The sequence below is a fragment of the Rhinatrema bivittatum genome, chromosome 9 (genome assembly GCF_901001135.1).
Source record: "Rhinatrema bivittatum chromosome 9, aRhiBiv1.1, whole genome shotgun sequence".
NCBI classification, from domain to species: domain Eukaryota; kingdom Metazoa; phylum Chordata; class Amphibia; order Gymnophiona; family Rhinatrematidae; genus Rhinatrema; species Rhinatrema bivittatum.
Window position 1 is genome coordinate 23506067 of NC_042623.1, and position 22288 is coordinate 23528354.

At 46.0% G+C, this 22288-nt stretch overlaps 1 protein-coding gene across 12 annotated transcripts in view; it reads left to right on the plus strand.

Moving 5' to 3' along the window:
• The window catches only part of LOC115098596 (collagen alpha-1(VII) chain-like), a 420825-nt gene that overhangs the window by 227536 nt on the left and 171001 nt on the right, over positions 1-22288 (plus strand). For 11 of the 12 annotated variants that reach the window (XM_029615285.1, XM_029615292.1, XM_029615282.1 and 8 more), the window contains 7 exons: positions 13962-14033; positions 15268-15318; positions 16054-16089; positions 16193-16246; positions 18146-18181; positions 18795-18830; positions 21935-21994. In XM_029615285.1, coding sequence (XP_029471145.1) covers positions 13962-14033; positions 15268-15318; positions 16054-16089; positions 16193-16246; positions 18146-18181; positions 18795-18830; positions 21935-21994 — 345 coding nt within the window. The remainder of the gene's footprint in view (positions 1-13961; positions 14034-15267; positions 15319-16053; positions 16090-16192; positions 16247-18145; positions 18182-18794; positions 18831-21934; positions 21995-22288) is intronic. The other variant, XM_029615284.1, reaches the window with a different exon arrangement.

Below are 22288 nucleotides of genomic sequence, written 5' to 3' on the forward strand. Positions count from 1 at the left end.
CAGCTGACACAGGGAATGGAAACGCACAACTCTTGTCGCTTGAGCCAATGGGCTGGCCCCCAGAAAACATTTTTTTATTTACCGTGCTCCATGTGAAATTGAATTAAGAACATAAGAAATTGCCATGCTGGGTCAGACCAAGGGTCCATCAAGCCCAGCATCCTGTTTCCAACAGAGGCCAAACCAGGTCACAAGCACCTGGTAATTACCCAAACACCAAGAAGATCCCATGCTACTGATGCAATTAATAGCAGTGGCTATTAGCTAAGTAAACTTGATTAATAGAGTTAATGGACTTCTCCTGCAAGAACTTATCCAAACCTTTTTTTAATCCAGCTACACTAACTGCACTAACTACATCCTCTGGCAACAAATTCCAGAGCTTAATTGTGCATTGAGTGAAAAAGAATTTTCTCTGATTAGTCTTAAATGTGCTACTTACTAATTTCATGGAATGCCCCCTGGTCCTTCTTTTATCAGAAAGTGTAAATGTTACGCTCTCCTCCTCCTGAGGGAAGGAGTTAGCTGTCTGATACGCCTTCCTTCTCCAGAGGGGAGGAGTTAGCAATCTGCTGTCGCTCACCCTGCCAGGAGGGCGGAGTTAGCAAGCTGTTCTGCTGTTCTCCTGAAAGGGGAAGGAGTAGCGATATGACATGACCTGCTCCTCCAGAGGGGAGGAGTTAGCTACCTGTAGATCTGTTAGCGAACTGCTGTTAGATGCTGTTAGATGCTCCTATAAGGAAAGGAGGTAGCACTCTGATACCAATCTGTTAAGGAGTAGCAATCTGTTATGGATCAACTCTCCAAGGAAGAGGAGTTGGCAATCTTGTATAAGAACACTCTTCTGAGGAGAGGAGCTAACAATAGGTATATAGTACTTCGCTACTGAGATAGCAATCTATCATGCCTCCGCTACGGAGTAGCAATCTGTATATATATATAAGCTGCTGGCAAGTCTCAAGTAAGAGTAGTAGCTGCCTATATAATACTTCCGTGAGTGGAGTTAGTGGTCTGTAGTGGTTGGCTCCCACAAGGTGACAATAGTGGTGAATCCCTGGGTCGATGGTAGATGACAGCGCCCCCAGGAAGAGATCCTGAGAGGAACCACCGGCTAGGCTAGAATATGAGATAAACACAATAGTTCTTTATTAGACTGGAAGCTGGACCACCAGAGGTGGCAGTAGTGAGTCGCCGTGTACGACAAGGCTGAAGTCCTTCTAATACTGGAATATAATCTCTGGATCGCTGAGCTGTAGAGAGAGACTAGAAATAGTAAATAGACTAGGTATACTGGATACAAGATGGTACACTCACAATAGTAGATGTCTGCAATGGTCTCTATGCCACAGAGAGTCTTCAGTACATTCAGGAACAGGAGCCGTAGGCGAGCACTGGTTCCCACAAACAGTCTGTAACAAGAACTCACAATTGCTGTATATGAAATGGCTTCTAGAGTAGAAGAGAGTCTGTAATAGATTCTAGGAACATGGGCCCTCGTGGAGCGAGTACCAGTTCCTATCTGTAATCTTGCCAATGTAACTCTAGATCTCTGTACCTGCGATAACATCTTGGACGGAAGGGAGTCTTCAGAGCAATAGGAATGTAGGCCCTCATGGAGCGAGTACCGATTCCTATGTAATAGAACTCACTGTGTTCACGTCCGCGATCACTTCCAGGCAATGAGGAGTCTTCCGAGTGTTCTGGCAATCTGAAATCAAGAAGAGAGAGCGGAGCCCCAGTGGAGCGAGTACTCCTGGTAAGTTTGAAAAGGCCGAGCAGCGGAGAAGGCTTCCCCTCGCTGACTCGAATCGTTGTTGCAAGTATCGTGGACTGCCTAAGCAAGTCCTGTTGGAGTTCCTTGCAAACTCGTTAGAGGTTAGCAAACAAAGACCTTTTAAAGTACAAATGGATGACATCACTAAGGGGGAACGCCCCCGAGGTTCACGCCCTTGCTGGTACAAAGTCTGGAGCGTGCGCGCGCGCCCTTACGTCATCTGGAACATGGTAGATCCAAAGTGTCAGGCCAGCCTGGAGGAACCGGGACCAAGAGGCGGAGAGAAGCTGCAGCTGCATCTGTCTGTCAGAGCCGAAAGGAGTCGTATCCCAGGTAGAGAGGGTGGAGCGAGGGGCGAGAAGAGGCATGAATGCAACAGTAATTAACTGATTCACATCTACTCATTCAAGACCTCTCATGATCTTAAAGACCTCTATCATATCCCCCCTCAATCGTCTCTTCTCCAAGCTGAACAGCTCCAACTTCTTCAGCCTTTTGGTTTGCCCTTCTCTGTACTTTCTCCATCACAACTATATCTTTTTTTGAGATGCGGTGACCAGAATTGTACACAGTATTCAAGGTGCGGTCTTACCATGGAGCGATGCAGAGGCATTATGACATTTCCATTTTATTAACCATTCCCTTTCTAATAATTCCTAACATTCTGTTTGCTTTTTTTTTTTTTTTTTTTTGCAAATTTTTATTTATGCATGAAAGGCATAACGTACAGAACAACATGATATCCAGATCAGAAACAGGTAAAAAATACAAGCTGGAATTATGATCAATAAAACAGTCGTAAACAACCAATGTCTCGTCTCATTTTTGATGCCGGATTACATTTCCATACCCAGTTACAGGCAATAGCCTCTCAATGTTTTTCCCCCCCTAGTCCGCTCCCCCCCCCTCTAGTTCCCTACCCCCTCTCCCCCCTCCCCCCCCCCCCCCCCCCCCCACGTTTCCCCTATGCGATCTCCACAGACGAGTAGATCTAAGACCAGCCTACTGTTGCAACCATGCCAGGTAAGGTGCCCACACAGCCTGAAATTTAGCCACCCGATCAAGTCGAAGTGCGGTTAGGTAACCCATCTGATAGATCCTATCCAATCGTGAATGGACCTGCGACAATGTAGGGGCATCATCAGATTTCCATCTGAACGCTATTTCACTTCTAGCAGCGATATATATCTGTATTAGCAACGTGGTATGCTTGTCACTGAGATCCCCGTTCACCAGGCTTAAGAGACAACCCTTGGGATCCAGTCGTATCGAAACTCCCAGGACCTTGGTCGCAAACCCCGCAATTATAGCCCAAAAAGCTTGTATCTTAGGACATTCCCACCACATGTGATAAAAGGTTCCCTTACCGCCGCATAATCTCCAGCAAGTATCACTGACTTGGGAGTTCATACGGTGTAATTTGTCCGGGGAGAAGTACCATCGATACATTAATTTATATCCGTTTTCTTTGATGTTTGCGGATATAGAGCTCCTGCCCACTAGCATATGACAGCGATCCCACTCGGGGTCCTCTATTGCTTGACCCAAATCGGATTCCCACTGTAATTGATAGGACCCTTTGGTTTTATCCGCACTATTAAGGAGTAAATAGATCCGAGAAATCGGTTTGGACAAAGGGCCTCGCTGTTCACAAAAGGATTCAAATAGGGATTTACCTCTGGAAAGCTCCCCGGGCGCCCCTTCTGATCTTAGAAAGTGGGTGACTTGCAGGTATGCATACCAATCCCTTCGCGTTCCCCCGTACTTTTCCCAGATCTCCGCCATGCTCAACACAGCAGACCCCTGAAACATTTGTCCAGCCTTTGTCAACCCCATGCATGTCCATCTATCTGAAAAGGCTTTATCCAATCCCGGTGGAAACCCAGTGTTGCACAAAAAGGAGGTCAAATGGTAAATCCTTTTGGACCCTGCCACCCTGGGCCACCACACTGCCCAATGCCTCAGCACAGCCTGGGTGAATGGTGTCAGAGATGGGACGATGACTCTCCCTACATCCTTACTCCACACCCTGGTGGCTAAGGGAAAGTCTCCGGACGCTGCCTGCTCTATAGCAATCCAGGGTTTAGGTGCGCCCGTCGCGTGCCAGCTGACTATCACACCTAGTATAATTGCAGTATAGTACCAGCTAAGATTGGGGACATTAAGACCTCCCCTCGTTCTATCCCTATATAAAATGGACCTAGAAACCCTGGGTGGCTTATGCTTCCATGTAAAGCGGAACAATTTTCTCTGCCATATCCTAATAGCCCCATCCGGCACCGCCACCGGCAATGTCTGAAAGACATAGCAAAGCCGGGGTAGGATGTTCATCTTAATGGCCGCTATCCTGCCAAGCCAAGAGATATCAGTTCTGTCCCACCTATCCATATCTTGTTGTATCTGAGACCACAAAGATTCATAATTGAGTTTGTATAGAGAATCTAGATGGGCCCCCAGTTTAACCAAACACAAGAGTGCAGAAAGGAGTTAGTCCAAACCACAAAATAGTTCAAAAAGCTCTAAGGAGCACGAGATTTTTATTCATTTTTTCAAGCGGCAACTCCACTGACTTGCAATCACACCACAGTTTAGACCGCGTCCCCCCCAGTTTAACCCCCAGATATTTTATAGATTCCTTAGCTTGGCGAAAGGGCAATGCCTTCCCCACTGTCGCATATTGGTCCTCTGTCATGGAAACATTTAACAGCTCAGACTTATCAGCATTGATCTTAAAGCCCGACAGTCTCCCAAACTCCCGAATCTCCTCTAATAAGACTGGTAAGGAGAGCTCTGGCTTGATAAGAGTAAATAAAAGATCGTCGGCAAAAAGCGAGATCTTGAATTCTAAATCCTGTACCGGTATGCCGTGTATGCCCGCATGGCGCCGTATTTTCTCGGCAAGGGGTTCTAACGAGAGGGCAAACAACAAGGGAGACAGTGGGCAGCCCTGACGCGTGCCCCGCTTAACTTCAAAAGGGTCTGAATAAGCCCCATTGATTTTTATCCGAGCGTGCGGACCACTGTAAAGTTTTTTAACCCAATTAATGAAAAATTCCCCTATGCCCATAACTTCCATAACCTTAAATAAATACGGCCAATGCACCCGGTCGAACGCTTTTTCGGCATCCACCGTTAAAAGCACCGACGGGATCTCATTAGTCTGTGCCCACCACATCAGTTCCACGACCCTGCGTACATTGTCCGAGGCGAGCCGGCCAGGAATAAATCCCGACTGGTCCCTATCCACCAACCTAGGAGCTACTCTACCGAGGCGAAGAGCCAGCGCCTTCGCCAGAATTTTCAGGTCAATGTTAATCAGGGATATTGGCCTGTACGACCCGCAAAGAGTATGGTCTCTGCCGGGCTTGGCCAGCACCGTGATTCCCGCAGTATTGGATTCCTTAGAGATTATTCCTCCCCCCCTAAGATCATTATACATAGCCACTAGCGGAGGTAGCAATTCTACACTAAAGACTTTATAAAATTTTCCGGTGAACCCGTCCAACCCAGGGGCTTTTCCCAACTTGAGACCTTTAATGATAAGAGATATCTCCCCTTCCCTCAATTCCTCATTGAGCACAGTACTCTGCTCTGGAGACAATACCGGTAAAGCAACATCTTGTAAAGATTGGTCAATCTCCTCCACCGTGCAGAGGGTCTCTGAGTCGTATAAGTTCCGGTAAAATTGATTGAAACATTGCCCAATTTCGTGCTGAGAGTACACATATTGCCCATGGTCACCCTTAATCTTAGTAATTTGGGATTGCGCTGTCTTTTCTTTTAATTTACGGGCAAGCTGCCTCCCAGCCCTGTTGCCCCATTCAAAATGATGCTGTTTCAGCAACTGTAGCTGATACGCTATCTGATCCCCGTCAAGAACTTGTAGCGCCTGCCGAGCAGCCAGTAGGGGTTGTAATAGACCAGGGTCTAGAGTACGCTTGTGCCTCAATTCTAATCTAGCTACCCTCTCCAAGAGAGAGAGCCTCTCCCGGTCCCTCTCCCTCTTAACATACGCCGCTCGGGCTATGCACAGACCCCTCACATAGGCCTTTAAGCTATCCCAGACAATCCCAGGTGTAACTTCGCCATTCTCGTTGATGTCCAAATAATCGCTAATGTGCTGCCTGAGCTGAGACACAAACCCCTTATCCTCAAGCAATCGGTCATTCAATCTCCAAAATTTTGTGCCAGCCCGGGAGTCTTTGGTCTGTAGAGTTAGCCAAACTGGGGCATGGTCGGACCATGTAATATTGCCCACCTCCGCTTCCAGGATCTTCCCCACTAAATCCTTATCTATCAGAAAGTAATCAATCCTGGAATAGGATTTATGAGGGTGGGAGAAAAATGTGTAGTTCCTAGATGTGGGATTGCGCAGTCTCCAAATGTCCAGGAGCCCACGATCTCCCACCAGATGTTTAAGCGTTTTTCGGGCAAGTTTTCCCCCCACTCCCCCACTGTGGGAATTGTCGAGATAAGGGTATCTCGTGATATTAAAATCTCCCCCCACAATGAGGCGCCCCTCCGCCCAATCGCTAATAACAGCCGATAGTTTCGTATAAAACGCAGCTTGATCGGCATTGGGGGCATACACGTTCAGAAAAGTATACTTTTCTTCGTTAATGGTTGCTTTAACTAAAATATAGCGACCCTCCACATCCCGGATTTCAGAGAAAACATCCGCCACTACCTGATTAGCAAACAATATCCCGACCCCTGTGTATTTATTGTGAACAGTAGCTGCGGCATGAAAAACTTGTGGGTACCCTTTAGAAACCAGCAAACGCTCGTAGCGTTTTCTAATGTGGGTTTCCTGGCAGAAAATAATATCCGCCTTGTGATGGGCCATATCGTGCATGAACATTTGTCGTTTGTGATATGTGTTCAGGCCCTTGACATTAATGGAAAGTAGTTTTAAAGGCTTCATGGTGCTGTGTTTAAGTGCGACCAAAGCCACAGTAAAGTCACTGCATGGCCGCTGAGGCTTGGCCCTCCATAAGTTGAACTTGTAACTATTCGCCTCTCGCCCAGTGGATGTAGTCTAATCCCGCAAATACTCCTATCCCTGTTCCCCCCGCCCTCCCCCCCCTTCCCCACTGCCAACCACTCTGTGTCCCGAGTGGATCCCCTCCATTTGAGACCTAACGTCACCGCATGACCTAAACATGGTCCCCTCTCCTCCATATCAATAAACACAAAAACAATTAGAACCCCCTGTAGTATTCGTGAGTGCAAAATCATGGTCCCTCGTGGCTTAACATACCACCTGTTAATCCACTGTATACCACAGGTCCGGTAATATCATCAAAACTCAAACTCAGTCTATGTCCACCATACCCTGGCTGTTACCGCCAGCTCACCAGGACTCCAAATCATAGTCCTGGCTGGCTCATCCTGGTTCCTCGAGTCCCGAGGTGCCCGCAGATCTGCGGCGTAATCTTCTGCCCCCATTGTCCACTCTTTTCCAGCGTGGGCGGTCACTTTTCCTGCTATTACTCGCTTCAGTAGATGCAGAGGGCCCCTCGGAACCCGCTGCTGGTAATCCGGCGGCTCGCAGTATGTCTTCCGCTTCCATCACTCGCTGTACGCGGGACTGTACTCCGTTTAACGAGAAAAGTAGACCGAATGGGAAGAGCCATCTGTACTTGATATTTTGGGCACGAAGTATGGTAATAACATCCTTAAATTCTCGCCTTTTCCGGATAGTAGAGATCGCCAGGTCCTGGAACACCTCAATTTTATAGTCCTTCCAGGTGATAGATCCCAGGGCTTGCGCTGCTCGTGCTACCGCTTCCTTAACAAGGAAGCTGTGAAAGCATGCTATTATGTCCCTCGTCTGCTTATTCCTCGGGTTACCAAAAGCTCTATGTGCTCTCTCTAGAACCACTTCACGCGGCTTCTCCTTAATGCCCTCCGGGTCCAGCAAGTAAGCACATATGTCTTGCACCACTTGTGTACAATCTTTAAAGGCGTCCCCTTCTGGCACCCCACGAAATCGGAGATTTACTCGCCTGGTTCTATTTTCCAAGTCTTCAACGTGTGAATGGAGCTCCTCATGAGCATCCCGAAGCTGCCCCAGCTCCTCCCGGACCCGAGTCCAGCTCCGCTTGCGTGTCCTGCAGGCCCTGCTCAGTTTCGTCCGCTCTCGTTCCAGTTCGCGGACATCTTTCTTTGTGCTCTCAATCATGTCTCCGAGTTCCTGTCGGAAGTGGGCCATGTCCCACCGCAATTCTTGAAACCAGGTGCGAAATTCACCCCGGGTTGGGACCTCCGCATCCGCGGTCACTATCGCCAGCGCCGGCTCCGCCTCCCCCACAGGCTCCGGGATCGCCGCCATCTTGCCTCCTTCCTCGAGTGCTGCCACCGTGCTCGCCGCCGCAAATGAGAAGCGATTTAAATCAGGCTTTTTCCGTGGTGTAGCCATGTGCAGTAATCAGGGACCCCAAAGCAGCAAAATTCAAAGTCCGCAGATCCGGCTAGGCACCGATGGGGGTGGATTAGCGATGGAGGAGAGGGGAGCCGAGGTCTTAAGCGGCCATCTTAGCAGGTGACGTCACCGGTCTCTCCTGTTTGCTTTTTTGACTGCTGCAGCACACTGAGCCAATGATTTCAAAGTATTATCCACTATGATGCCTAGATCTTTTTCCTGGGTGATAGCTCCTAATATGGAACCTAACATCGTGTAACTACAGCAAGGGTTATTTTTCCCTATATGCAACACCTTGCACTTGTCCACATTCAATTTTATCTGCCATTTGGATGCCCAATTTTCCAGTCTTGCAAGGTCCTCCTGTTATGTATTACAATCCTCTTGTGATTTAACTACTCTGAATAATTTTGTATCATCTGCAAATTTGATCACCTCACTCGTCGTATTCCTTTCCAGATCATTTATATATATATTGAAAAGCACTGGTCCAAGTACAGATCCCTGAGGTACTCCACTGTTTACCCTTTTCTGCTGAGAAAATTGACCATTTAATCCTACTCTCTGTTTCCTGTCTTTTAACCAGTTTGTAATCCACAAAAAGACATTGCCTCCTATACCATGACTTTTTAGTTTTATTAGAAGACTCTCATGAGGGACTTTGTCAAACACCTTCTGAAAATCCAAATACACTATATCTACTGGTTCATTTTTATCCACGTTTATTAACCCCTTCAAAAAAATGAAGCAGATTTGTTAGGCAAGACTTCCCATGAATAAATCCATGTTGACTGTGTTCCATTAAACCATGTCTTTCTATATGCTCTACGATTTTGATCTTTAGAATAGTTTCCACTATTTTCCCTGGCACTGAAGTCAGGCTCACTGGTCTATAGTTTCTCAGATCGCCCCTGGAGCACTTTTTAAATATTAGGGTTACATTGGCAACTCTCCAATCTTCAGGTACAATAGATGATTTTAATGATAGGCTACAAATATTAACTAATAGATGAGGAATTTCATTTTTTAGTTCCTTTAGAACCCTAGGATGCATAACAACCGGTCCAGGTGATTTGCTACTCTTTAGTTTGCCAATTTTGCCTACTACATCTTCTAGGTACACAGTGATTTGTTTCAGTTCGTCTGACTCATCACCCTTGAAAACCATCTCTAGAACTGGTATCTTCCCAACATCCTCATTAGGAAACACGGAAGCAAAGAATTCATTTAGTCTTTCTGCAATGGCCTTATCTTCCCTAAGAGCCCCTTTAACCCCTCAGTCATCTAACGGTCCAACCAACTCCCTCACAGGTTTCTTGCTTCAGATATATTTTAAAAAGTTTTTATTATGAGTTTTTGCCTCTACGGCCAACTTCAGTTCAAATTCTCTCTTTGCCTGTCTTATCAATGTTTTACACTTAACTTGACAATGCTTATACTTTATGCTATTTTCTTCAGATGGATCCTTTTTCCAATTTTTGAAGGATTTTTTTTTGGCTAAAACAGCCTCTTCCACCTCACCTTTTAACCATGCCGGTAATCGTTTTGCCTTCCTTCCACCTTTCTTAATGCGTGGAATACACCTGGACTGCGCATCTAGGATTGTATTTTTAAACAATGTCCATGCCTGTTGAACACTTTTAACCTTTGCAGCTGCACCTTTCAGTTTTTTTCTATTTTCCTCATTTTATCAAAGTTTCCCTTTTGAAAGTTTAGTGTTAGAGCTGTAGATTTACTTATTGTCCCCCTTCCAGTTATTAGTTTATTTATTTTATTTTTTTTATTTTTAATTTTTTTTTATACCGAAATTCTTGTAGGGATTACAAATCAATCTGGTTTACATAAAACGATAAACTGCCCAACAGAGAGGGTGGCTTTACAAAGAACAGTGGAACAGATGTAACAATATAACTGGATGTCAAATTAACATTATGATAAATAAATATTATAGTTTAACAGTGATAAATAAATATTATATATACAGTTTAACTATTTAACGTAGAAATATTGACATATTAACGCTGCAAAATAGATACAATAAAATATGATGAATTTATGGACTAAAAGATTGTTGTCCAGTAGCAGACTCATGAAAGTAGGACTTGGTACGGTGTCCATAATGTGGGGATACCTCATATTTAGGAAGTCTTTCCGTCTAGAATTGAGAGTCTGGGAAGGCTTGTTGGAAAAGCCAGGTCTTCAGTCTTTTTTTGAACTCTTGATGACTGGGTTCTAGTCTTAGATCTGGGGGGAGCGTGTTTAAATTTGATCATGCTATGATCACTATTGCCAAGTGGCTCCACCACCGTTACCTCTCTCACTAAATCCTGCGCTCCACTAAGAATTAAATCTAAAATAGCTCCCTCTTTGGACCAATTGCTCCATGAAGCAGTCATTTATTACATCCAGGAACTTTATATTTTATTTATTTATTTATTTATTTATTTATTTATTTATTTAGAGTTTTTATATACAGGCAATCATGAAAACATATCTTGCTGGTTTACATAAAACGGGAGTGCATTATATACATAAAAACTAGAACTTTGGTGATCGAAGGTACAGTTATATTTAACAAGGGTAGCCGAACTTGGAGAAGGAAGAAGAGAGGAAAGAATAGAAATGGTTAAACAATATACAAATTAAATGTTATATACAAATTAAATGTTATATACAAAAGGCATGGTGTTTTAGGAGTCATTGGATTGTGTCATTGGGTTGTGTCCGGAAAAGCTTGCTTGAATAACCAAGTCTTAAGTTTTTTCCTAAAAGTTAGGAGGCAGGGCTCCTGTCTGAGATCTGTAGGAATGGAGTTCCACAGAAGAGGGCCAGCTGTGGAGGTGGCACGATCTCTTAGGGTAATGTGTCTGGTCGTTTTCGCTGGGGGAACTTGGAGGGAGCCTCTGTAAACATCTCTGGTAGGTCTAGTTGAATTATATACTTGGAGAGGGATTTGAAGATCAAGGGTGGTGAGTTGATGTATAGTTTTGTAGGTGACAGTTATGGCTTTGTACATGATGCGGAAGTAAACGGGTAACCAATGAAGCTCTTTCAGGATGGGGGATATGTGGTCTCTTTTCCTTGCGCCTGTCAGTATTCGGGCTGCTGAATTTTGAACCATCTGTAGTGGTTTGGAATAGGATGAAGGCAGACCTAGCAATAGGGAATTGCAATAGTCTAATTTCGAAAAAATGACTGCTTGGATGATCGTTCTGAAGTCTTGAGCATGGAAAAGAGGTCTTATCCTTTTCAGGACCTGGAGTTTATAGAAGCAGTCTTTGGTTGTTTTGTTGATGTGTGCCTTGAAGTTTAGCCGGTTGTCTATTATCACTCCTAGGTCTCTAGCTTGTGTGGTAGGTAGATTGGTAGGAAGAGTACTGTTGGAGGTGTTGTTCTCAGGAGAGATGAGTAGGATTACAGTCTTGGAGGAATTTAAGATGAGGTGTAGGCTGTTGAGTAGTTGTTTGATTTTTTGGTGGCATGATTCCCAATAGTCAAGAGTATTAGAGTATATGTCTTTGATGGGGATGATGATTTGAATATCATCTGCGTATAGGAAAAACTTTAGATTGAGGTCGGTGAGAAGTTGGCAGAGAGGAAGAAGGTAAATATTGAATAGAGTCGGAGATAATGAAGAACCTTGTGGGACTCCTATGGCAGAGTCAAATCTTGAGGATTCCTTGTTTTGGAGTTTAACTTTGTAACCTCTATTGTTGAGAGAGGTTTTAAACCAGGATAGGACGGTGCCGCTGATTCCTATGGACGACAACTGGTTTAGGAGGATGGCGTGGTTGACCGTGTCGAACGCTGCGGATAGGTCTAACAAGATCAATAGGAATGAGTTTCCTTTGTCGAGGCCCAATAAGATATGGTCTGTCAAAGAGATAAGGAGGGATTCTGTGCCTCGATTTTTTCGGAATCCGTATTGTGGGGCGCAGAGGAGATTGTTGTCTTCGATGTAGTTTGAGAGTTGAGAGTTGACTAGTTTTTCCATGATCTTGGCGATGAATGGGAGGTTAGCTATGGGGCGGAAGTTGTTAGGGTCCTTCGGGTCAAGGTTAGGTTTCTTTAGGAGTGGTGAGATTGAGGCCATTTTGAGATCGTCTGGGAAGGATCCTTGGGCTAGAGAGCAGTTGATGATGTTTGTCAAAGATGTGACAAAAAGACTTGCTATTTCTAGCAAGTCCTGATGTTGCATTTACCCAGTCAATATTGGAGTAATTAAAATCTCCCATTATTATTGCACTGCCAAATTGGTTAGCTTCCTCATCCAGATTTGACAGTGCCGCTCCTCTACCCTGTATGGCTTCCCCCGCTGACCCCCAACTGCTCCAGGAGAGAGCGGTGGATGGCGGTACTGTCGGGTCTCTCACCTTCCCTAAGCACAAACAGTGAAGGACCATGTGTGGTTTTCATTGCTGACTTCATAGAGATGGAGAGGAATAAACTTAGTGGAGGGGGCAGGGTAGCAGGTGATAGGAGGAAAGCATTTAGCTGAGGGAGGGTACTGGAATCAGTAGGGGTCACAACATCAAACTCCCAGGGGGTAGATTCAGGAACAATGTTAGGAGGTAATTTTTCCCCCGGAGAGGGGGTGGATGCCTGGAATGCCCTCCTGGAGGAGGTAGCGGCGATAAGGACAGTGGCAGACTTCTAGAACACAGAGGGGCCGATGCAATAAGACGCGCGTTGAAAAGGGGCACTCGTCCCGAGCGCCTGTTTTCCTAACGTGCACGCAGCCACATCTCCTGGGCACCCGATGCAGTATTTAAATGAGGGGCTGCGTTAAAAAAAAAAGGATGTGCTAGGGGAGAAGTCTGCGTCCCTAGCTCTCAACTGCATCAGGCGCCCACAATTGCAACGGGCGCTCAATACAAGCGTCCGTTTTTTATTCTGCTTCTTCTGGCCAATTTTGCTGAGGTTGCTGAAGATGCCCATAGCTAAGAGCCCCTTGCTATGGGCATCTAAATTGTGTGTCCAGAAGAATTTTTTTTTTTTTTAATCAAGTCAATATACATTTATTTTTCAGTAGCGCAAGCAGTAAATGTAAGTGTCTCCTTGATACTAAGTAGGAGGAACCACAGAGGACCGTTATTTTTTAACTTCTCATGAGCCCTTGACTTGCAGATTGACTTTATGCCACCTCTGGTGCTGCGGTTAAAACGTGTGCGTTGGGCACCCAGCGATTTTCTGTATTGGGGGGTAATAGCTAATAGCCTCTTCTACATGGAATTTACATGTGATGGGCGACCTCCGCTATGCATTCGTTTGGGAGCGTGTTTTGGACGCGCTGATCTCCTTATTGCATCGGGTGCTAGTCTAGCCTGTCCAAAACGTGCATCCAACAGCATTTAAACCTATGCGCTAGGCTGGGCGCACTTTACTGCATCGGTCCCAGAGGATGCCTTCGCCGAGTGATGGTTGCAGCCTGGGCAGCAGTGATATGACTGCGCTGTGCTTCCTGGATGGCACGGGGAAACCTGCAAAGAGCAGCAGCTGCAACCCTGAAAGGCACACAGTGGGACTGGGGGTGGGGTTCCATGTGGGAATCTGATCTGCTTCGGGTAACTGTGCATAAATCCGCTGATGGGCAAACTAGATGGGCATTTTGGTCTTTATCTGCCATCATCTATTATGTAACTACGTAGGTAGTTTGTGATACTTTTTAAGGGCCCGTCATAATAGTCCAAAGCAGCGGGCTCTGAGTCACAGGCTATTAGCTTGCCTGCTTATGCGTCATCATGAATCCTGCTTTGTTTTAAGCAGGAAAAGGCAGGTCCTGGACCAGACGACCGAATTCGAGTCAGAAGAATGACGGGCGGCCAGTGGGAAACGGTAAAGAAACTCAGTCGCTCTGGTCACCTCCATTTGCTGTGTTGGGATGCTTTGAGAAAGGGAAGAGGTGGAGATAGACTGGTTAACATTAAAATGAGTCGCGCTCCTCAGCCTTTTCTTTGGCTAGGATCAAACATCAGATCTGATTCATGAGCTGGGGATGTCTCCTGGCCTTTGGGCCGAGACTGAGAACCCTGTAAAATACGGGGAGAAGGGGGGAGGAGGGTTAATTCCCTGCCACCTGACCCCAATGAGGGCTTGAAACCATCTGCAACCTGGTCAAACAGTGTGCATTCAACATCCATAAGAACCTGAGACGTGCCGTGTCGTCTCAGACCAGTGGTCCATTGAGCCCAGCATCTTGACTCTGATTTCCAGCACAATAAATAAACAAACAAACAAAAAACCCAGGCTCCTGACTCTGTCCTCCCATTCAACACTCTTGGGGCTTTCATTTTCCTAATTATAATTGCATGACAATAGTAATATTCTTCTTTCTTCCCCCACCCCCTTCCTCTGGAAACTGTCACACCCGTTAGGCACCACGCCTGGTACTTCGTTTCGCCCATGGGATGAGTCCAAAGTATTGCAATTGTACAGCATGTTAGGATTGTGCTATTGCAATGTTTCACTTGAGCCCGTAGTCTTGAGGAATTTTGCAGGGGCCTGAGGATGGGGAGCAGAGCTCTCGAAAGCTACTCTCACAGGTGTAGCGAGTTTTGCCCAATAAAAGGGGCTCACCTGAAACTTACTGGCGGACCCTTACTTATGCACGTACAAGTGGACTAACACAGCAGACACAAGACTTCGCTGAAGAGTTTCGCTGAAATACATTGACATTTCGGAAATGAAGCAAAACATAATTTGAAAGCAGTGCAGGGAAGGTTGATTTGATTAAGTGTTGCTTTCCTGCAGAAGATGCCCCTTTCCTACATTTCATCTGACAGGAAGCGGTTGCCTTCTTGCTATCCCATTGCTTCTGACTTCCTCTTATAACCATGGGACAGGGCTTAACATGTTCTCCCCTGCCCGCTGCCTTTCTCCAACACCCTGGCTTGTTCTCTTCTTAGATACATGAGTTTTCAAAAAATGGCTTGTGGAAGCAAGCGAGAGAATATGTGTTTAAATTATTTGTAAGAAATTAAGTTCCTGGGTGAGTTATAGACTAAAAAAAAAAAAAAGGATCAATAGGTACTGATGAAGCAGATGACTCTGTGCTTGTTGCCCTGTACAGATTCGCTTGCCTGGGGCTCCTGGAGCCAGGAAATCACTGGCAGGAGGCGCGGTAAGTACGAAGATCCTTTACTTTAAGCCTGGTGGAAATGCCAGGTAACCAAGACATGCAAAGTAACCCTGGTTCCTAGATCAGAGGTTTGCAGCTATGTGTCTCACGTATATTCATGGTTGGGGAGTCTGATGATCCGACAAGCTGCAGGAGCCACTGGCACAGGCCAAGTGACATTATTCAGCCTAAAATACAAAAACAAAAGTGTTTGTAAGAACCCTTGGTGTCTGGAAGATGTCACGCCTACATGTTGCCTGGGTATGCTGGGATCAGCATAGACCGTGTGAAATATCACACAGACAGTGACCTGGTGTTGCTCGAGGAGATAGAGCGGACGTCCTGGAGGCGGGAAAGGTTTACCCGGACTGAGCTGAGGTGAGGGAGGGGTTCGCATTTACACACGTCGCTTTCCCTTTCTAAAGCAGGCCGCTCCATTTTCCTGAAATAGAACCTGCACACAGATTAGCAGGCGCAAATATGTGGTTGGGCAAATTTTCAAAGCAAACCTATGTGTGGAAGTTCGCTTTGAAAATTAGTGCGACTTAGGAGTGTTTGATTTGAAAAGTTGGCAGGCTTTGACAAAATGGAACACCCCCCCCCCCCCCTCTCCATTTGGGGGATAGATTCTCCCTGCAATTACCAAGGTGTTACCCAGAGACACATGCCATGCCGTGGCAGAGCCATGTCAAGGAGCTGCACAAACTAAACACACAATCCCATTCTCTCTTTTTCCAGAGGTATCCAGGACCACGAGGAGATAAAAGGATCAAGGTAGATAATTGTCCGTTAGGGTCAATATTACTGCCGAATTGTTTTGCAAATTTCCCTCACAATATATCGTTAATCTTCCCTCCCGTTTGATTTCAACTTCTAGAGCCTGGAATTGGACACCGAAGATCTGCAGCTACCTCCTCTGGAAAATACGCAGGTCAGGTCCTGAAGCCAAACAGCAAAGCAAAGACCACAAGTCTTATACATGGACTGGGACCAGATATGATTGCCAGGGTTTAAGGAAGACAAATGTTCAAATATATGCAGGGTGTCCATATAGCTCCATGTCAAAGGAAAGGTTAATCCAGGCCTGATTTTACCCCAGTGCATGCAAGCGATATAGCTCTGATTGCCCTAAGCATAGCAGGATTACATCTCCATGCATGCAGTGGGGTAAAAACCAGGACTGGATTAGCCTGTCCTTTTTCACATGGAGCTATATGATCACCCTACATCAGAGGTGGCCAACTTTGGTCTTCAAGAACCACAGACAGGCCCTGGTTTTCAGGATATCCACCATGAATATGCAGGAGGTAAATCTGCATACGGTGGAGGCAGTGCATGCTAATCTATCTCATGCATATGCATGGTGGATATCCTGAAAACTAGGCCTCTTTGTGGCTCTTGAGGACCAGAATTGGCCACCCCGATCCTAAATACCTCACACTCAACAGAAGAAACAAATGCAACTGTTTATATAAAAGCAACATTGATAAAATAATAGCCCACAGGAAACTCTGAAGGTCAGAAAGGGCCCAGCTGCAGAGTTTGCCCAGGCTAACAAGCATTGCACCCCCGTACTGAGTCACTCTATAACAGTGTTTCCCACCCCTCTCCTGGATATCCTGAAAACCCAACTGGTTAGGCATACCTCCAGAAGAGGAATATGGAACACTGCTCTATAGAAACCTATGTTTTGGGCCATGGGGATGGGCTGATCTAACCCTCCCCCTCCCCCGCAGTTTCAGTTCAATGTCACAAACACATCCTGGACTACAACCAGTACGCTCAATCTGTGCTAGCTATTCTCACTCATTAAACTGTGGCTAAAACTTTGCTTCAGCGTAACACATTATGGCCAAAGTCCATGAAGGCACGGTTCCAGAAGGAGCCCTGCTGCATGGCTCCCACCCCAGGACCGTCACTGCAGTGACCAGACCTAGGCATGTTAGGCGTAGGGGGTGGGGGGAGAGAGGTAAAATAAGGTCAAAATCCACAGGAAGGTTCATGGATTCCAGCTCTGGTTCTGATTGACCTGGAAAATCGCAGATTGGGCTTTTCATGCTTCAGCGTTGCTGCGAGGGCAGGCCAGCACTGTCAGTGGTTATCCCTCTCAGCTATGTGAGGATGTGCACGGTTGTCTGTGATGAAGGGAGGTTTACAGGAGGGTTGGAACATCCTTATGCACTGTAAGCTTCCCGTGCTCAGAAAACAAAGTTCAAATATCCAATGTGGTATCCAGTGCCAGCCAGGAAAAAAGCCCTCATAAACTAGATTATTCATTTAACAATTAAAGCAAACAAAATCCTTGGGGGGGAGGGGTGCATTTTTTTTTTTTAATCCATACCTGAAGAGAAGTTGAAGCTTTTCGTGCATCACAGTTTCCCGCCCTCAGGATCCCATGCAGGCATCACCTTGAGTAAAGCACGGACAGCCGTGGAGAGGAATCGAGTAAAAAGGCAGAGGTGTGGCCGCAATAAAAGGTGCACGCTTTTTATTTCAAGTAAAAAGAAATTGCAAAAGAAAGAAAAATGTAAAATCTCGGGGTGAGAGGAGAAAGTAAAAAGAGACATGAATAAGACCAAAAGAAACATCGGTAGAGTCAAGAAACAGGAATGTTGACACTGAATAATTCAGTCAATATTGCTGCTGTAAGGCACATGTGCAATTGCCATCTGCTGCATTCTAGCCCTACCATTACTGGGGTTGAGTCCAGGCCCCGTTTTCTCACATTGACTATTGAATGTTATTTTGCAGTTCTGTATTCATTATTAGTTTAAGAAAGTAATGGGAATGGGGGCTTCCTGTTAATCCGTGTAATGTTTACTTATTCCAGGAGGAGGCAGGGCAAGCTGGCGTTGCTGGGCAGAAGGTGAGTGATGGGCTTAGTGTGCGGGTCACTCGGTGACGTGTCAAGGGCGCCAAAACCGGGAACCCTGAGCTCTGAGCCCGGCGCACTACAAAGCGGAGGGCACTGCCGCCTGGCTGGGGCCATGCAGGAGACCAGCTGTGAATCAGGGCTTGAAGCCGGCGGCTTGCAGAAGGATTCATGGCATGACAAAGGCATTCGGACAGGGGGTAAACGCCCTACCGCCCGACTCTGTTGGAGGTACACTGGTGCAAAGGCCATTGGCAAAGCAGGGGGATTAAGCTTTGGGCCACAGGAACCATTGTGGATTTACACAGAATGTGTAACAAACTGATCACCGCAGCCAGCGGCCTAGTGCTGCAAACCTGCCCCGCAGTTCGCATGTTGGTGAAGACAGGGAGATTCTGCTTTGTAGGCACTGATTTATTGGTTGGAGTCCAGCGGTGTTAAATATACAGTAATAAGGCGTGGGAATCATTTGGAGGGGCCAGGCAGGGCGCTAGTGATTCCTTGGGATGAGCTGTTAATGGCATCCTGGTAATCTTTCTGGGACACTAGGAAAAATGTTACTTGGCTGTACGGGGAAACTGATTCCTGACATCCTTATTTCTCGTAGGGAGCTAAAGGCGACGTGGGTGAGAAGGGACAGAAGGTAAGGTGGCCTCTGGCTGTCTGGCATATCCACTTCAGGAAAATGCAATTTATTCAATAGACGTTCTCACTAGCTGGAGAATAAAGGGCAATTTTTATCAAGCAGACAAGATAGAGCCATGACATATCCTATCTTAAATAGTAGCTTTGCCCTCTTCTACTGAAAGCAACGATGAACAGGTCCCGTGTTACAGGTTCACTCAGGTGACATGATAGCGGACACTTGGGCACAGGCCGAGAGATCTGGTTCAAATAATACACCAAGGTAGCCTATTGCCTCGCAAAATGCTAATCTCTTCCCATTCAGATGGAAAGCAAAGCTAAAACGGAGCTCCCACCAACCCAAAGCCAACCTCTCTGTTTTCTTAGGAATAAGTGTAGGATGATTTGCTTCACACCGGGCGGAGATGTTGGGGAAAGACAATGATTAAATCCATGCTCAAATACAGACTAAGGGAAAAAAAGAACAGACATCTTAGTTATTATAAAACAGAGAATAATTGTGCATGAAGACAGTAATTGAATTCAAAAGAGCATGGGATAAACAATGCGATTCCCCAGAGGCTGGAAATGAAGAAAAGGGTGCATGGGGGTAACCTGCACAGAGCGGAAGTTGCTACCCTTTAACAGAAGGCATGGGGGCCACTACCAATGTTCCCTCTAAGCTGCTTGCATGTGCGACTGCGCATAACCTTTCTCATGGCCACGTGCAACCTTTACCCCTCCCCCACCCCGCGCATAGGAAGACCGGCAGGGCTGGGGTGGAGCTCAGCCCACCGGGGTCCGAAGTGAGAGGGAGGCTGGCAGGGTCGTGGTGGAGCTCATCCCACCGGGGCCCGAAGGAAAGAAGAAATTCCCCAAACTCCGGGTGCTCCTCCTCCTTCCTGCTTGCACGGCCCCGGAAGAAAAATGTTGCCAGAGCCGCACTGGCAGGAAGGAGGAGCCTCAGCCCACATGCAAAAGAGAAGCAGCATCTGTGGCAGAGCCACCGCAGACCTCACAGCAACCCACGAATAGGAGACCCAGTGGCAAGACGGAGTCTAAGGCCCTGTAGAGTGTGTATGTGTATGAGAGTGAATTGAGAGACTGTGTGAGTGTGTGTGACAGCATGTGAGCGTGCGAGCCTATGTGTGTTTGTGTGTGAGAGAGAGCATGTGGGAGTGAGACACTGTGTGTGTGTGAGAGACAGAAAGTATATGAAAACCTTTGTGTGTGTGAGAGAGAAACAGCGTGTGTGTGAGAGCAGGTGTGCTTGTGTGAAAGGGCATGTGTGAGTGAGAGCCTAAGGTAAAAAAAAAAAAATTTTTGAAATTTTAGTGATTGGCATATGTTATCGTTGAGAATGTGCATTACACATTTTTATTTTGTTCTTTCTTAACTGTTCCACCATTCAGAGTGGTTTCTCGGGCTTTCAATTTTATTTTTGTCTGCAATGTTTCAATTTCTAATTTGTAGTCCTTTTTCTGTATAAGGTGAGGGTCTGTCTGTATTCTGCATGTGTAACTGAGGTGCAGTATTTCTGCTGGCATATAGTTTTTCTGTAGGGCTTTGTTCTGTTAATCCCAGTAGATGGTGTCTTAGTATTCTAGGGCATGATATAATAATAGCATTGCTGCCTTGTCACAGATAAGACTCCTGCTATGTGAGTCCTGAGATAGTGCTGGTATGGGATGGTATTGCAAGGTTCTAGGTGTTTTCTTTTTTGCAGGGGTTTGTGACATTTCTCAAAGTGTTTGCAGTTACTGAGATGAGTGTGTGTGTGTGTGGAAGAAGAAGAGAATTGAGTGAGTGTGCATGTACGTGAGAGTCTGGAGAGTGAATAAGAGGAATGAGAGCGACTGTGTATGTGTGTTTGTGAGAATGAGCATGTATGCGTGTGAAAGAGTGTGAGAGTGAATATGCAAGTGTATGTATGTACTGCATGTAAGAAAGTTTGTGTGCATGCTGTTACCAATGTTCCCTCTAAGGATTGGGTTGCTTTAAGCAAAAAATGGATAGGCTTTTTGCATCAAAGAAAGTAGTGCTCATAGGGTAATAAAGCCAAAAACCTTTGCTCACAAACAAAAATTTTTGCTCAAAGCAGCCTAACAGTAGGTATGGGGGTAACTTGCATGGAGCGACAGCTGTAATAGCTGTTAATAGCTGTCGCTTAACAGAAGTCTTGGGGGTAACCTGCATGGAGCAACATCTATTACACTTAACGGAAGAATTGGGGGTAACCTGCATGGAGCGGTAGCTATTACACTTAGCAGAAGTCATGGGGTAACCTGCATGGAGCGGCAGCTATTACACTTAACAGAAGGTATGGGAGAAACCTGCATGGAGCAACAGCTATTACACTTAACAGAAGTCATTGGGGTAACCTGCATGGAGCGACAGCTATTACACTTAACAGAAGTCATGGGGGTAACCTGCATGGAGCGGCAGCTATTACACTTAACAGAAGTCATGGGGGTAACCTGCATGGAGCGGCAGTTACTACTGTGAGCAACTTGCTGGGCAGACTGGATAGACCATTTGGTCTTATCTGCCTTCATTATTATGATATGTTACCATGTTTTTAAGGATGTGAGTGCTAGCTCTAGCTAGATTACCAATTCTCTTTTGTGTATGTTAAACTGCAATTCAGTTCACTGCAATGAGGGAAGGATATTGTTTCTATAGCAAGAAGCTGAGAATAATTAATTTCCAAAAGAAAATAAAGAGGCCTCGTTATTTTTTTCAGTTCCAAAAACTTGAAATTATATTCAGCTTTAGATTGGGCCACCACAGGACCCCAGGTCATCAGGGACAGGCTCAGCCAATCCTGGTTTTGCCCTGTTGCCTCTTTGGACTTGTATTTCCAATTTTCGTAAGATAAGCTGAACTATAAATCTACATGAGGAAAACCTAGGTCTGGATTGGTCTATTTCTGATGACCCGGAGTCATCCCGTAACCCTAAGCAGAGATTTATTCCTGTGCATAATTTTGTGCACACCTCCAGATGTCCTGGAATAGAAACCCAAGCGACCGATTGCTGCTGGCAATTGTAGAGAGCGCTAGAAATGTTGGGTCCTTGTGCTCTGGAATCAAAATTCTCTGCCTCCTTTCTGAACTTTCTTTAGGGAGAACCTGGAGCAGGCTTCCGAGGTCCCACCGGTCAAGCTGGACCCCCTGGGCAAAAGGTGCACCGCCTTCAGTTCTACAAGGGCACAGTCTCGGAAGTAACACAAGGAAATGGGTGGCGAATGTCTAGAAGAGAAATGCAGAACCCTTTAACCTCCAGGCCTGCAGAGCTCCTGGGATTAAACAGGGATACAGAACCTATCTGCTCCAGTGCCAGCGGGCTCAGAGCTTGTCACCTCAGAGCTTAGGAGACAGGCACAGGGATATACTAGGACTGGATGGTTCAGGGGATTGGACCTCTCAGTGAATGCAGCTTAGACTGGGCGTGACTGAGAACTGTTACCATTTAAAAA